The 17,021-nt window shown below is 45.6% G+C and overlaps 1 protein-coding gene across 1 annotated transcript in view; it reads right to left on the bottom strand.

Moving 5' to 3' along the window:
* Positions 1–17,021, bottom strand: part of LOC124026875 — a gene marked incomplete at its 3' end in the record, with an annotated part of 59,651 nt that overhangs the window by 12,903 nt on the left and 29,727 nt on the right. Inside the window, exons 10-14 of the mRNA XM_046339546.1 lie at positions 16,397–16,447; positions 15,646–15,783; positions 15,098–15,117; positions 14,964–15,014; positions 12,437–12,515 (exon numbers count right to left, since the gene is read on the bottom strand). Coding sequence (XP_046195502.1) covers positions 12,437–12,515; positions 14,964–15,014; positions 15,098–15,117; positions 15,646–15,783; positions 16,397–16,447 — 339 coding nt within the window. The remainder of the gene's footprint in view (positions 1–12,436; positions 12,516–14,963; positions 15,015–15,097; positions 15,118–15,645; positions 15,784–16,396; positions 16,448–17,021) is intronic.

Below are 17,021 nucleotides of genomic sequence, written 5' to 3'. Positions count from 1 at the left end.
TGTGTAGTCAGTGTGTATATTCAGTGTGTGTATATTCAGTGTGTATATTCAGTGTGTATAGTCAGTGTCTATATATCAGTGTGTGTAGTCAGTGTGTAGTCAGTGTGTAGTCAGTGTGTGTAGTCAGTGTGTATATTCAGTGTGTGTAGTCAGTAGTGTGTGTAGTCAGTGTGTAGTCAGTGTGTATAGTCAGTGTGTGTATATTCAGTGTGTGTAGTCAGTGTGTATATTCAGTGTGTGTATATTCAGTGTGTGTATATTCAGTGTGTGTATATTCAGTGTGTGTATATTCAGTGTGTATAGTCAGTGTCTATATATTCAGTGTGTGTAGTCAGTGTGTAGTCAGTGTGTAGTCAGTGTGTGTAGTCAGTGTGTATATTCAGTGTGTATATTCAGTGTGTGTAGTCAGTGTGTGTAGTCAGTGTGTAGTCAGTGTGTATAGTCAGTGTGTGTATATTCAGTGTGTGTAGTCAGTGTGTATATTCAGTGTGTGTATATTCAGTGTGTGTATATTCAGTGTGTGTATATTCAGTGTGTGTATATTCAGTGTGTGTATTCAGTGTGTATATTCAGTGTGTGTATATTCAGTGTGTGTATATTCAGTGTGTGTATATTCAGTGTGTGTATATTCAGTGTGTGTATATTCAGTGTGTGTATTCAGTGTGTGTAGTCAGTGTGTGTAGTCAGTGTGTGTAGTCAGTGTGTGTAGTCAGTGTGTGTAGTCAGTGTGTAGTCAGTGTGTAGTCAGTGTGTAGTCAGTGTGTGTAGTCAGTGTGTGTAGTCAGTGTGTAGTCAGTGTGTATAGTCAGTGTGTATAGTCAGTGTGTATAGTCAGTGTGTGTAGTCAGTGTGTGTAGTCAGTGTGTGTAGTCAGTGTGTGTAGTCAGTGTGTGTAGTCAGTGTGTGTAGTCAGTGTGTGTAGTCAGTGTGTGTAGTCAGTGTGTGTAGTCAGTGTGTGTAGTCAGTGTGTGTAGTCAGTGTGTGTAGTCAGTGTGTGTAGTCAGTGTGTGTAGTCAGTGTGTGTAGTCAGTGTGTATAGTCAGTGTGTATAGTCAGTGTGTAGTCAGTGTGTATAGTCAGTGTGTATAGTCAGTGTGTAGTCTGTGTGTAGTCTGTGTGTAGTCTGTGTGTAGTCTGTGTGTAGTCTGTGTGTAGTCTGTGTGTAGTCAGTATGTAGTCAGTGTATAGTCAGTGTGTAGTCAGTGTGTGTAGTCAGTGTGTGTAGTCAGTGTGTGTAGTCAGTGTGTGTAGTCAGTGTGTGTAGTCAGTGTGTGTAGTCAGTGTGTGTAGTCAGTGTATAGTCAGTGTGTATAGTCAGTGTGTATAGTCAGTGAGTATAGTCAGTGTGTATAGTCAGTGTGTATAGTCAGTGTGTATAGTCAGTGTGTATATTCAGTGTGTATAGTCAGTGTGTATATTCAGTTTGTATATTCAGTGTGTATAGTCAGTGTGTATAGTCAGTGTGTGTATTCAGTGTGTGAAGTCAGTGTGTGTAGTCAGTGTGTGTAGTCAGTGTGTGTATATCAGTGTGTGTATATCAGTGTGTGAAGTCAGTGTGTGTATATTCAGTGTGTGTATATCAGTGTGTGTATATTCAGTGTGTGTATATCAGTGTGTGTATATTCAGTGTGTGTATATTCAGTGTGTGTATATTCAGTGTGTGTATATTCAGTGTGTGTATATTCAGTGTGTGTATATTCAGTGTGTGTAGTCAGTGTGTATAGTCAGTGTGTGTAGTCAGTGTGCGTAGTCAGTGTGCGTAGTCAGTGTGTAGTCTGTGTGTAGTCAGTGTGTATTCAGTGTGTGTAGTCAGTGTGTAGTCAGTGTGTATAGTCAGTGTGTGTATATTCAGTGTGTGTAGTCAGTGTGTATATTCAGTGTGTGTATATTCAGTGTGTGTATATTCAGTGTGTGTATATTCAGTGTGTGTATATTCAGTGTGTGAAGTCAGTGTGTGTAGTCAGTGTGTGTATATCAGTGTGTGTCATGTGTATATTCAGTGTGTGTATATTCAGTGTGTGTATATCAGTGTGTGTATATTCAGTGTGTGTATATTCAGTGTGTGTATATTCAGTGTGTGTATATCAGTGTGTGTATATCAGTGTGTGTATATTCAGTGTGTGTATATTCAGTGTGTGTATATTCAGTGTGTGTATATTCAGTGTGTGTAGTCAGTGTGTGTAGTCAGTGTGTGTAGTCAGTGTGCGTAGTCAGTGTGCGTAGTCAGTGTGTAGTCTGTGTGTAGTCAGTGTGTATTCAGTGTGTGTATTCAGTGTGTATTCAGTGTGTATAGTCAATGTGTGTAGTCAGTGTGTGTAGTCAGTGTGTGTAGTCAGTGTGTGTAGTCAATGTGTGTAGTCAGTGTGTAGTCAGTGTGTAGTCAGTGTGTAGTCAGTGTGTAGTCAGTGTGTATATTCAGTGTGTAGTCAGTGTGTAGTCAGTGTGTAGTCAGTGTGTGTATATCAGTGTGTGTATATCAGTGTGTGTAGTCAGTGTGTGTATATTCAGTGTGTGTATATTCAGTGTGTGTATATTCAGTGTGTATAGTCAGTGTCTATATATTCAGTGTGTATAGTCAGTGTGTAGTCAGTGTGTGTAGTCAGTGTGTATATTCAGTGTGTGTAGTCAGTGTGTGTAGTCAGTGTGTGTAGTCAGTGTGTAGTCAGTGTGTATAGTCAGTGTGTGTATATTCAGTGTGTGTAGTCAGTGTGTATATTCAGTGTGTGTATATTCAGTGTGTGTATATTCAGTGTGTGTATATTCAGTGTGTGTATATTCAGTGTGTGTATTCAGTGTGTGTATATTCAGTGTGTGTATTCAGTCAGTGTGTGTATATTCAGTGTGTGTATATTCAGTGTGTGTATTCAGTGTGTGTATATTCAGTGTGTGTATTCAGTGTGTGTATTCAGTGTGTGTATTCAGTGTGTGTAGTCAGTGTGTGTATTCAGTGTGTGTATTCAGTGTGTGTATTCAGTGTGTGTAGTCAGTGTGTGTAGTCAGTGTGTGTAGTCAGTGTGTGTAGTCAGTGTGTAGTCAGTGTGTATAGTCAGTGTGTATAGTCAGTGTGTGTAGTCAGTGTGTGTAGTCAGTGTGTGTAGTCAGTGTGTGTAGTCAGTGTGTGTAGTCAGTGTGTGTAGTCAGTGTGTGTAGTCAGTGTGTAGTCAGTGTGTATAGTCAGTGTGTGTAGTCAGTGTGTGTAGTCAGTGTGTGTAGTCAGTGTGTGTAGTCAGTGTGTGTAGTCAGTGTGTGTAGTCAGTGTGTGTAGTCAGTGTGTGTAGTCAGTGTGTGTAGTCAGTGTGTGTAGTCAGTGTGTAGTCAGTGTGTATAGTCAGTGTGTAGTCTGTGTGTAGTCTGTGTGTAGTCAGTATGTAGTCAGTGTGTATAGTCAGTGTGTAGTCAGTGTGTGTAGTCAGTGTGTGTAGTCAGTGTGTGTAGTCAGTGTATAGTCAGTGTGTAGTCAGTGTGTGTAGTCAGTATGTAGTCAGTGTGTATAGTCAGTGTATAGTCAGTGTGTGTAGTCAGTGTGTGTAGTCAGTGTGTAGTCAGTGTGTAGTCAGTGTGTAGTCAGTGTGTCAGACTATGCATCCCTGCAGTCGTTTCCAGTCTTTATTCATTCAAGCCGTCTCTCTCATCCTCTGATTGGAGGGGAGCTGCTGTGGGTGTGACAGAGGGGAGGAGGGAGTTGTCTCTCTCATCCTCTGATTGGAGGGGAGCTGCTGTGGGTGTGACAGAGGGGAGGAGGGAGTTGTTTCTCTCATCCTCTGACTCAGATGTCCCTTCCCTTCCTCTCTGCAGGAACAGCCCTTATAAGGAAACAGAAGACTTTTACACACAATCTGATTGGAGGGGAGCTGCTGTGGGTGTGACAGAGGGGAGGAGGGAGTTGGCTCTCTCATCCTCTGATTGGAGGGGAGCTGCTGTGGGTGTGACAGAGGGGAGGAGGGAGTTGTCTCTCTGGAATGAGGTCAGGGCACATGGTCTGGGGTTAAGAGGAGCTCCCCCAACACAGATATACTGCTGAGGTGTGTGACTCCTCACACACACAGTCATGTTCACAGCTTCAGCCAAACACACACACACACACACACACACACACACACACACACACACACACACACACACACACACACACACACACACACACACACACACACACACACACACACACACACACACACACACACACACACACACACACACACACACACACACACACACACACACACACACACTTTTTATTTTACCTTTATTTAACTAGGCAAGTCAGTTAAGAACATATTCATATTTTCAATGACGGCCTGGGAACAGTGGGTTAACTGGTCTAGGAACAGTGGGTTAACTGGTCTAGGAACAGTGGGTTAACTGGTCTAGGAACAGTGGGTTAACTGGTCTAGGAACAGTGGGTTAACTGGTCTAGGAACAGTGGGGTTAACTGGTCTAGGAACAGTGGGTTAACTGGTCTAGGAACAGTGGGTTAACTGGTCTAGGAACAGTGGGTTAACTGGTCTAGGAACAGTGGGTTAACTGGTCTAGGAACAGTGGGTTAACTTGTCTAGGAACAGTGGGTTAACTTGTCTAGGAACAGTGGGTTAACTTGTCTAGGAACAGTGAGTTAACTGGTCTAGGAACAGTGGGTTAACTGGTCTAGGAACAGTGAGTTAACTGGTCTAGGAACAGTGGGTTAACTGGTCTAGGAACAGTGGGTTAACTGGTCTAGGAACAGTGGGTAAACTGGTCTAGGAACAGTGGGTTAACTGGTCTAGGAACAGTGGGTTAACTGGTCTAGGAACAGTGGGTTAACTGGTCTAGGAACAGTGGGTTAACTGGTCTAGGAACAGTGGGGTTAACTGGTCTAGGAACAGTGGGTTAACTGGTCTAGGAACAGTGGGTTAACTGGTCTAGGAACAGTGGGTTAACTGGTCTAGGAACAGTGGGTTAACTGGTCTAGGAACAGTGGGTTAACTGGTCTAGGAACAGTGGGTTAACTTGTCTAGGAACAGTGGGTTAACTTGTCTAGGAACAGTGAGTTAACTGGTCTAGGAACAGTGGGTTAACTGGTCTAGGAACAGTGGGTTAACTGGTCTAGGAACAGTGGGTTAACTGGTCTAGGAACAGTGGGTTAACTGGTCTAGGAACAGTGGGTTAACTGGTCTAGGAACAGTGGGTTAACTGGTCTAGGAACAGTGGGTTAACTGGTCTAGGAACAGTGGGTTAACTGGTCTAGGAACAGTGGGTTAACTGGTCTAGGAACAGTGGGTTAACTGGTCTAGGAACAGTGGGTTAACTGGTCTGGGAACAGTGGGTTAACTGGTCTGGGAACAGTGGGTTAACTGGTCTGGGAACAGTGGGTTAACTGGTCTGGGAACAGTGGGTTAACTGGTCTGGGAACAGTGGGTTAACTGGTCTAGGAACAGTGGGTTAACTGGTCTGGGAACAGTGGGTTAACTGGTCTAGGAACAGTGGGTTAACTGGTCTGGGAACAGTGGGTTAACTGGTCTAGGAACAGTGGGTTAACTGCCTTGTTCAGGGGCAGAACGACAGAGTTGTACCTTGTCAGCTCGGGGATTCGATTTTGCAACCTTTCGGTTACTAGTCCAACACTCTGACCACTAGGCTAACTGCCGCCCTACAAATCTCATAACCACATGTGGAAAACAGTGTGTGTGTGTGTGTGTGTGTGTGTGTGTGTGTGTGTGTGTGTGTGTGTGTGTGTGTGTGTGTGTGTGTGTGTGTGAGAGAGAGTGAGTGTGTGAGAGAGTGTGAGAGAGAGTGAGTGTGTGAGAGAGTGTGTACTTAGCCCCAGGAATGCAGTGTCACACTGAGGAGGAGGAGAAAGATGGAGGAAGACTAGATCAGTTATGGAGCTCTGTCTCCATCTACAGGACAGAGGAGAGAACTACAGGACAGAGAGGAGAGAACTACAGGACAGAGAGGAGAACTACAGGACAGAGAGGAGAGAACTACAGGACAGAGGAGAGAACTACAGGACAGAGAGGAGAGAACTACAGGACAGAGGAGAGAACTACAGGACAGAGGAGAGAACTACAGGACAGAGAGGAGAGAACTACAGGACAGAGGAGAGAACTACAGGACAGAGAGGAGAGAACTACAGGACAGAGGAGAGAACTACAGGACAGAGAGGAGAGAACTACAGGACAGAGAGGACTACAGGACAGAGAAGAGAACTACAGGACAGAGAGGAGAGAACTACAGGACAGAGAGGACTACAGGACAGAGAAGAGAACTACAGGACAGAGAGGAGAGAACTACAGGACAGAGAGGAGAGAACTACAGGACAGAGAGGAGAGAACTACAGGACAGAGAGGAGAGAACTACAGGACAGAGGAGAGAACTACAGGACAGAGAGGAGAGAACTACAGGACAGAGAGAACTACAGGACAGAGAGAACTACAGGACAGAGAGGAGAGAACTACGGGACAGAGAGAACTACAGGACAGAGAGGAGAGAACTACAGGACAGAGAGGAGAGAACTACAGGACAGAGAGGAGAGAACTACGGGACAGAGAGAACTACAGGACAGAGAGGAGAGAACTACGGGACAGAGAGAACTACAGGACAGAGAGGAGAGAACTACAGGACAGAGGAGAGAACTACAGGACAGAGAGGAGAGAACTACGGGACAGAGAGGAGAGAACTACAGGACAGAGAGGAGAGAACTACAGGACAGAGAGGAGAGAACTACAGGACAGAGAGGAGAGAACTACAGGACAGAGAGGAGAGAACTACAGGACAGAGAGGAGAGAACTACAGGACAGAGAGGAGAGAACTACAGGACAGAGAGGAGAGAACTACAGGACAGAGAGGAGAGAACTACAGGACAGAGAGGAGAGAACTACAGGACAGAGAGGAGAGAACTACAGGACAGAGAGGAGAGAACTACAGGACAGAGAGGAGAGAACTACAGGACAGAGAGGAGAGAACTACAGGACAGAGAGGAGAGAACTACAGGACAGAGAGGAGAGAACTACGGGACAGAGAGGAGAGAACTACAGGACAGAGAGGAGAGAACTACAGGACAGAGAGGAGAGAACTACAGGACAGAGAGGAGAGAACTACAGGACAGAGAGAACTACAGAACAGAGGAGAGAACTACAGGACAGAGAGGAGAGAACTACAGGACAGAGGAGAGAACTACAGGACAGAGAGGAGAGAACTACAGGACAGAGAGGAGAGAACTACGGGACAGAGAGAACTACAGGACAGAGGAGAGAACTACAGGACAGAGAGGAGAGAACTACAGGACAGAGAGGAGAGAACTACAGGACAGAGAGGAGAGAACTACGGGACAGAGAGAACTACAGGACAGAGGAGAGAACTACAGGACAGAGGAGAGAACTACAGGACAGAGAGGAGAGAACTACAGGACAGAGGAGAGAACTACAGGACAGAGAGGAGAGAACTACAGGACAGAGAGGAGAGAACTACAGGACAGAGAGGAGAGAACTACAGGACAGAGAGGAGAGAACTACAGGACAGAGAGGAGAGGACTACAGGACAGAGAGGAGAGAACTACAGGACAGAGAGGACTACAGGACAGAGAGGAGAGAACTACAGGACAGAGAGGAGAGGACTACAGGACAGAGGAGAGAACTACAGGACAGAGAGGAGAGAACTACGGGACAGAGAGGAGAGAACTACAGGACAGAGGAGAGAACTACAGGACAGAGGAGAGAACTACAGGACAGAGGAGAGAACTACAGGACAGAGGAGAGAACTACAGGACAGAGAGGAGAGAACTACGGGACAGAGAGGAGAGAACTACAGGACAGAGGAGAGAACTACAGGACAGAGGAGAGAACTACAGGACAGAGAGGAGAACTACAGGACAGAGAGGAGAGAACTACAGGACAGAGAGGAGAGAACTACGGGACAGAGAGGAGAGAACTACGGGACAGAGGAGAGAACTACAGGACAGAGAGGAGAACTACGGGACAGAGGAGAGAACTACAGGACAGAGGAGAGAACTACAGGACAGAGAGGAGAGAACTACGGGACAGAGAGGAGAGAACTACAGGACAGAGAGGAGAGAACTACGGGACAGAGAGGAGAGAACTACAGGACAGAGAGGAGAGAACTACAGGACAGAGAGGAGAGAACTACAGGACAGAGAGGAGAGAACTACAGGACAGAGAGGAGAGAACTACAGGACAGAGAGGAGAGAACTACAGGACAGAGAGGAGAGAACTACAGGACAGAGAGGAGAGAACTACGGGACAGAGAGGAGAGAACTACAGGACAGAGAGGAGAGAACTACAGGACAGAGAGGAGAGAACTACGGGACAGAGAGGAGAGAACTACAGGACAGAGAGGAGAGAACTACAGGACAGAGAGGAGAGAACTACAGGACAGAGAGGAGAGAACTACAGGACAGAGAGGAGAGAACTACAGGACAGAGAGGAGAGAACTACAGGACAGAGAGGAGAGAACTACAGGACAGAGAGGAGAGAACTACAGGACAGAGAGGAGAGAACTACAGGACAGAGAGGAGAGAACTACATGACAGAGAGGAGAGAACTACAGGACAGAGAGGAGAGAACTACAGGACAGAGAGGAGAGAACTACGGGACAGAGAGGAGAGAACTACAGGACAGAGAGGAGAGAACTACAGGACAGAGAGAACTACAGGACAGAGAGAACTACAGGACAGAGAGAACTACAGGACAGAGAGGAGAGGACTACAGGACAGAGAGGAGAGGACTACAGGACAGAGAGGAGAGAACTACAGGACAGAGAGGAGAGAACTACAGGACAGAGAGGAGAGAACTACAGGACAGAGGAGAGAACTACAGGACAGAGAAGAGAGAACTACAGGACAGAGAGGAGAGAACTACAGGACAGAGAGGAGAGAACTACAGGACAGAGAGGACTACAGGACAGAGGAGAGAACTACAGGACAGAGAGAACTACAGGACAGAGAGAACTACAGGACAGAGAGGAGAGAACTACAGGACAGAGAGGAGAGAACTACAGGACAGAGGAGAGAACTACAGGACAGAGAGGAGAGAACTACAGGACAGAGGAGAGAACTACAGGACAGAGGAGAGAACTACAGGACAGAGAGGACTACAGGACAGAGGAGAGAACTACAGGACAGAGGAGAGAACTACAGGACAGAGAGAACTACAGGACAGAGAGGAGAGAACTACAGGACAGAGAGGAGAGAACTACAGGACAGAGAGGAGAGAACTACAGGACAGAGGAGAGAACTACAGGACAGAGAGGACTACAGGACAGAGGAGAGAACTACAGGACAGAGGAGAGAACTACAGGACAGAGAGAGATGGAGGGTGGAAGACGAGATCAGTCATGGAAATTCCAAATGGACAATGACCCCAAGCGTACTTCCAAAGTTGTGGCAAAATGGCTTAAGGACAACAAAGTCAAGGTATTGGAGTGGCCATCACAAAGCCCTGACCTCAATCCTATAGAAAATGTGTTGGCAGAACTGAAAAAGTGTGTGCGGCGAGGAGGCCTACAAACCTGACTCAGTTTCACCAGCTCTGTCAGGAGGAAGGGGCCAAAATTCACCCAACTTATTGTGGGAAGCTTGTGGAAGGCTACCAGAAACACTTGACCCAAATTAAACAATTTAAAGGCAATGCTACCTAATACTAATTGAGTGAATGTAAACTTCTGACCCACTGGGAATGTGATGAAATAAATAAAAGCTGAAATAAATAATTATCTCCACTATTATTCTGACATTTCACATTCTTAAAATAAAGTGCTGATCCTAAATGACCTAAAACTGGGAATGTTTACTAGGATTAAATCCAGACAACCTGGTATTATTCCAGACAGCAGCTGGTATTATTCCAGACAGCAGCTGGTATTATTCCAGACAGCAGCTGGTATTATTCCAGACAGCAGCTGGTATTATTCCAGACAGCAGCTGGTATTATTCCAGACAGCAGCTGGTATTATTCCAGACAGCAGCTGGTATTATTCCAGACAGCAGCTGGTATTATTCCAGACAGCAGCTTATTATTCAGACAGCAGCTGGTATTATTCCAGACAGCAGCTGGTATTATTCCAGACAGCAGCTGGTATTATTCCAGACAGCAGCTGGTATTATTCCAGACAGCAGCTGGTATTATTCCAGACAGCAGCTGGTATTATTCCAGACAGCAGCTGGACAGCAGCTATTATTCCAGACAGCAGCTGGTATTATTCCAGACAGCAGCTGGTATTATTCCAGACAGCAGCTGGTATTATTCCAGACAGCAGCTGGTATTATTCCAGACAGCAGCTGGTATTATTCCAGACAGCAGCTGGTATTATTCCAGACAGCAGCTGGTATGGTATTCCAGACAGAGCTGGTATTATTACAGACAGCAGCTGGTATTATTACAGACAGCAGCTGGTATTATTACAGACAGCAGCTGGTATTATTACAGACAGCAGCTGGTATTATTACAGACAGCAGCTGGTATTATTCCAGACAGCAGCTGGTATTATTACAGACAGCAGCTGGTATTATTACAGACAGCAGCTGGTATTATTACAGACAGCAGCTGGTATTATTCCAGACAGCAGCTGGTATTATTACAGACAGCAGCTGGTATTATTACAGACAGCAGCTGGTATTATTACAGCCAGCAGCTGGTATTATTACATCTCCATACCCAGCATTTTGGAAATCAGCTGATGTCCTCCCACTGCTAAAGGGTGGAGATCCCTCAGATGCTAATAACTATCGTCCTCTCTCTAAACTCTCTATCCTGGTCGAAGTCTATGAACCCCTAGTGAACTCTCTGTCCTGGTCGAAGTCTATGAACCCCTAGTGAACTCTCTGTCCTGGTCGAAGTCTATGAACCCCTAGTGAACTCTCTATCCTGGCCAAAGTCTATGAACCCCTAGTGAACTCTCTGTCCTGGCCAAAGTCTATGAACCCCTAGTGAACTCTCTATCCTGGCCAAAGTCTATGAACCCCTAGTGAACTCTCTATCCTGGCCAAAGTCTATGAACCCCTAGTGAACTCTCTGTCCTGGCCAAAGTCTATGAACCCCTAGTGAACTCTCTGTCCTGGCCAAAGTCTATGAACCCCTAGTGAACTCTCTATCCTGGCCAAAGTCTATGAACCCCTAGTGAACTATTATGGATCCCCATTAGTTCCTGCCAAGGCAGCAGCTACTCTTCCTGGGGTTTATTATGGATCCCCATTAGTTACTGCCAAGGCAGTAGCTACTCTTCCTGGGGTTTATTATGGATCCCCATTAGTTCCTGCCAAGGCAGCAGCTACTCTTCCTGGGGTTTATTATGGATCCCCATTAGTTCCTGTCAAGGCAGCAGCTACTCTTCCTGGGGTTTATTATGGATCCCCATTAGTTCCTGTCAAGGCAGCAGCTACTCTTCTACTAGGGCCTGTAGGACCTGCCTTGTTGATAGTGCTGTTAAGAAGGTAGAAACTAGGACCTGCCTTGTTGATAGTGCTGTTAAGAAGGTAGAAACTAGGACCTGCCTTGTTGATAGTGTTGTTAAGAAGGTAGAAACTAGGACCAGCCTTGTTGATAGTGCTGTTAAGAAGGTAGAAACTAGGACCTGCCTTGTTGATAGTGCTGTTAAGAAGGTAGAAACTAGGACCTGCCTTGTTGATAGTGTTGTTAAGAAGGTAGAAACTAGGACCAGCCTTGTTGATAGTGCTGTTAAGAAGGTAGAAACTAGGACCTGCCTTGTTGATAGTGTTGTTAAGAAGGTAGAAACTAGGGCCTGTAGGACCTGCCTTGTTGATAGTGTTGTTAAGAAGGTAGAAACTAGGGCCTGTAGGACCTGCCTTGTTGATAGTGTTGTTAAGAAGGTAGAAACTAGGGCCTGTAGGACCTGTCTTGTTGATAGTGTTGTTAAGAAGGTAGAAACTAGGGCCTGTAGGACCTGCCTTGTTGATAGTGTTGTTAATAAGGTAGAAACTAGGGCCTGTAGGACCTGCCTTGTTGATAGTGTTGTTAATAAGGTAGAAACTAGGGCCTGTAGGACCTGCCTTGTTGATAAGAAGGTAGAAACTAGGGCCTGTAGGACCTGCCTTGTTGATAGTGTTGTTAAGAAGGTAGAAACTAGGGCCTGTAGGACCTGCCTTGTTGATAGTGTTGTTAATAAGGTAGAAACTAGGGCCTGTAGGACCTGCCTTGTTGATAGTGTTGTTAAGAAGGTAGAAACTAGGGCCTGTAGGACCTGCCTTGTTGATAGTGTTGTTAAGAAGGTAGAAACTAGGGCCTGTAGGACCTGCCTTGTTGATAGTGTTGTTAAGAAGGTAGAAACTAGGGCCTGTAGGACCTGCCTTGTTGATAGTGTTGTTAATAAGGTAGAAACTAGGGCCTGTAGGACCTGCCTTGTTGATAGTGTTGTTAAGAAGGTAGTTTGTGATCACGTGATTTATACCTCGACTGAGGGATCGTATCCGACACGCGTTTCAACTCACCTTCCGACAGCGAGGGTTGGGACAGCTGAACAGCGACACTCCTTTATCCAACAACGCTGGGAAGTTACAGGACGGACAACTGGAGATAAAAGACAGGAAACGACCGATGAGGGTCAGAACATTCTAGAAACCATCAGACAGACAGACAGGAAACGACCGATGCAGGTCAGAACATTCTAGAAACCATCAGACAGACAGACAGGAAACGACCGATGCAGGTCAGAACATTCTAGAAACCATCAGACAGACAGACAGGAAACGACCGATGAGGGTCAGAACATTCTAGAAACCATCAGACAGACAGGAAACGACCGATGCAGGTGCCGTCTATCGACATGTCTCTAGAACATTCTATTGTCTGACATCTTGTTTAAAGGCTGGTTTATAGTCCCGTCTATCGACATGTCTCTAGAACATTCTATTGTCTAAACATCTTGTTTAAAGGCTGGTTTATAGTCCCGTCTATCGACATGTCTCTAGAACATTCTATTGTCTAAACATCCATCTTGTTTAAAGGCTGGTTTATAGTCCCGTCTATCGACATGTCTCTAGAACATTCTATTGTCTGACATCTTGTTTAAAGGCTGGTTTATAGTCCCGTCTATCGACATGTCTCTAGAACATTCTATTGTCTAAACATCCATCTTGTTTAAAGGCTGGTTTATAGTCCCGTCTATCAACATGTCTCTAGAACATTCTATTGTCTGACATCTTGTCTAAAGGCTGGTTTATAGTCCCGTCTATCGACATGTCTCTAGAACATTCTATTATCTAAACATCTTGTCTAAAGGCTGGTTTATAGTCCCGTCTATCGACATGTCTCTAGAACATTCTATTGTCTAAACATCCATCTTGTTTAAAGGCTGGTTTATAGTCCCGTCTATCGACATGTCTCTAGAACATTCTATTGTCTGACATCTTGTCTAAAGGCTGGTTTATAGTCCCGTCTATTGACATGTCTCTAGAACATTCTATTGTCTAAACATCCATCTTGTTTAAAGGCTGGTTTATAGTCCCGTCTATCGACATGTCTCTAGAACATTCTATTGTCTGACATCTTGTCTAAAGGCTGGTTTATAGTCCGTCTATCGACATGTCTCTAGAACATTCTATTGTCTAAACATCTTGTCTAAAGGCTGGTTTATAGTCCCGTCTATCGACATGTCTCTAGAACATTCTATTGTCTAAACATCCATCTTGTTTAAAGGCTGGTTTATAGTCCCGTCTATCGACATGTCTCTAGAACATTCTATTGTCTAAACATCTTTGTCTAAAGGCTGGTTTATAGTCCCGTCTATCGACATGTCTCTAGAACATTCTATTGTCTAAACATCTTGTCTAAAGGCTGGTTTATAGTCCCGTCTATCGACATGTCTCTAGAACATTCTATTGTCTAAACATCCATCTTGTCTAAAGGCTGGTTTATAGTCCCGTCTATCGACATGTCTCTAGAACATTCTATTGTCTAAACATCCATCTTGTCTAAAGGCTGGTTTATAGTCCCGTCTATCGACATGTCTCTAGAACATTCTATTGTCTAAACATCCATCTTGTCTAAAGGCTGGTTTATAGTCCCGTCTATCAACATGTCTCTAGAACATTCTATTGTCTAAACATCTTGTCTAAAGGCTGGTTTATAGTCCCGTCTATCGACATGTCTCTAGAACATTCTATTGTCTAAACATCCATCTTGTCTAAAGGCTGGTTTATAGTCCCGTCTATCGACATGTCTCTAGAACATTCTATTGTCTAAACATCCATCTTGTTTAAAGGCTGGTTTATAGTCCCGTCTATCGACATGTCTCTAGAACATTCTATTGTCTAAACATCTTGTCTAAAGGCTGGTTTATAGTCCCGTCTATCAACATGTCTCTAGAACATTCTATTGTCTAAACATCTTGTCTAAAGGCTGGTTTATAGTCCCGTCTATCGACATGTCTCTAGAACTGCTCGCCTCCCTACCACTGAGGAAGTACAGCTCCCGCTCAGCCCAGTCAAAACTGTTCGCTGCTCTGGCTCCCCAATGGTGGAACAAACTCCCTCACGACGCCAGGACAGCGGAGTCAATCACCACCTTCCGGAGACACCTGAAACCCCACCTCTTTAAGGAATACCTAGGATAGGTTAAGTAATCCCTCTCACCCCACCCCCCCTAAGTTTTAGATGCACTATTGTTAAGTGACTGTCCCACTGGATGTCATAAGGTGAATGCACCAATTTGTAAGTCGCTCTGGATAAGAGCGTCTGCTAAATGACTTAAATGTAAATGTAAATGTAAACATTCTATTGTCTAAACATCTTGTCTAAAGGCTGGTTTATAGTCCCGTCTATCGACATGTCTCTAGAACATTCTATTGTCTAAACATCTTGTTTAAAGGCTGGTTTATAGTCCCGTCTATCGACATCACAAGGAGGTTCATGTCCATTCTAGTATTTGTATCACCACGGTTACCCAACTCCCTGAACAACATGGCCGACCTTTAGACAATCACAAGAAGGTTCACGTCTAGTATTTGTATCGTCGTACCGTACTAGTTCTGTCGGCGCAGGTGGCGGCCACGGCCTCTTCAGCTTGTCTCTCGTAGTATTTACACAACACCGTGTCCGGTAAAACCTTTTCCAACTCGCACACCGGGAAGGAACAGGGACAGCCTGCTTCACTCCATACAGCTGAGAGAGGACTGGAACACAGAGACACCCTGTTAACACCTAAACCACACAGCTGAGAGAGGACTGGAACACAGAGACACCCTGTTAACACCTAAACCACACAGCTGAGAGAGGACTGGAACACAGAGACACCCTGTTAACACCTAAACCACACAGCTGAGAGAGGACTGGAACACAGAGACACCCTGTTAACACCTAAACCACACAGCTGAGAGAGGACTGGAACACAGAGACACCCTGTTAACACCTAAACCACACAGCTGAGAGAGGACTGGAACACAGAGACACCCTGTTAACACCTAAACCACACAGCTGAGAGAGGACTGGAACACAGAGACACCCTGTTAACACCTAAACCACACAGCTGAGAGAGGACTGGAACACAGAGACACCCTGTTAACACCTAAACCACACAGCTGAGAGAGGACTGGAACACAGAGACACCCTGTTAACACCTAAACCACACAGCTGAGAGAGGACTGGAACACAGAGACACCCTGTTAACACCTAAACCACACAGCGTACCCACCCCCACATACCTGTCCCGACCCGAACACGGCCTCCTCGGCATATTTAACCAGACATTCTTTACAGAAGAGATGTCCATCTGAACACTGGGTCATCTTCTCGAAGGCAAAGTCCCCACAGCAACACCCACACTCTATCAGCTGTCCGTCCTACAGAGAGAGAGAGAGAGAGAGAGAGAGAGAGAGAGAGAGAGAGAGAGAGAGAGAGAGAGAGAGAGAGAGAGAAGAGAGAGAAGAGAGATGTTCACTACACAACCCAACACCCACACTCAGCTGTCAGTCCTACAGAGAGAGAAGAGAGAGAAGAGAGAAAGAGAGGAGACAGAGAGAGAGAGAGAAAGTGAGAGGTAGAGAGAGAGAAAGTGAGAGGTAGAGAGAGAGGAAGTGAGAGACAGAGAGAGAGTAAGTGAGAGAGAGGAAGTGAGAGGTAGAGAGAGAGGAAGTGAGAGACAGAGAGAGAGGAAGTGAGAGGTAGAGAGAGAGTAAGTGAGAGAGAGGAAGTGAGAGGTAGAGAGAGAGGAAGTGAGAGACAGAGAGAGAGGAAGTGAGAGAGACAGAGAGAGGAAGTGAGAGGTAGAGAGAGAGGAAGTGAGAGGTAGAGAGAGAGGAAGTGAGAGGTAGAGAGAGAGGAAGTGAGAGAGACAGAGAGAGGAAGTGAGAGGTAGAGAGAGAGGAAGTGAGAGGTAGAGAGAGAGGAAGTGAGAGGTAGAGAGAGAGGAAGTGAGAGAGACAGAGAGAGGAAGTGGTGTTTGGGTAGATGTACCTTCTCATACTCCTCCTCATTAACCTGCAGAGCCAGCAGGAAGTCTTCATGCTGCACAGAGAGAACATCATCAGTTAAATAACAGACCCTGAGAGAGAGAGAGTGTGTGTGTGTTCAGTGAGAGTGTGTGTGTGTTCAGTGAGAGTGTGTGTGTTCAGTGAGAGTGTGTGTGTGTTCAGTGAGAGTGTGTGTGTGTTCAGTGAGAGTGTGTGTGTCCAGTGAGAGAGAGTGTGAGTGTCCAGTGAGAGAGAGTGTGTGTGTCCAGTGAGAGTGTGTGTGTCCAGTGAGAGTGTGTGTGTTCAGTGAGAGTGTGTGTGTGTTCAGTGAGAGTGTGTGTGTTCAGTGAGAGTGTGTGTGTGTTCAGTGAGAGTGTGAGTGTCCAGTGAGAGTGAGTGTGTGTTCAGTGAGTGTGTGTGTGTCCAGTGAGAGTGTGTGTGTGTCCAGTGAGAGTGTGTGTGTGTCCAGTGAGAGTGAGTGTGTGTGTCCAGTGAGAGTGAGTGTGTGTGTTCAGTGAGAGTGAGTGTGTGTGTTCAGTGAGAGTGTGTGTGTGTTCAGTGAGAGTGTGTGTGTCCAGTGAGAGTGTGTGTGTGTTCAGTGAGAGTGTGTGTGTGTTCAGTGAGAGTGT

The sequence above is a fragment of the Oncorhynchus gorbuscha genome, unplaced genomic scaffold (assembly GCF_021184085.1).
Source record: "Oncorhynchus gorbuscha isolate QuinsamMale2020 ecotype Even-year unplaced genomic scaffold, OgorEven_v1.0 Un_scaffold_2862, whole genome shotgun sequence".
Classification (NCBI taxonomy): Eukaryota; Metazoa; Chordata; class Actinopteri; order Salmoniformes; family Salmonidae; genus Oncorhynchus; species Oncorhynchus gorbuscha.
This window is presented reverse-complemented; position numbering and strand designations above follow the sequence as displayed.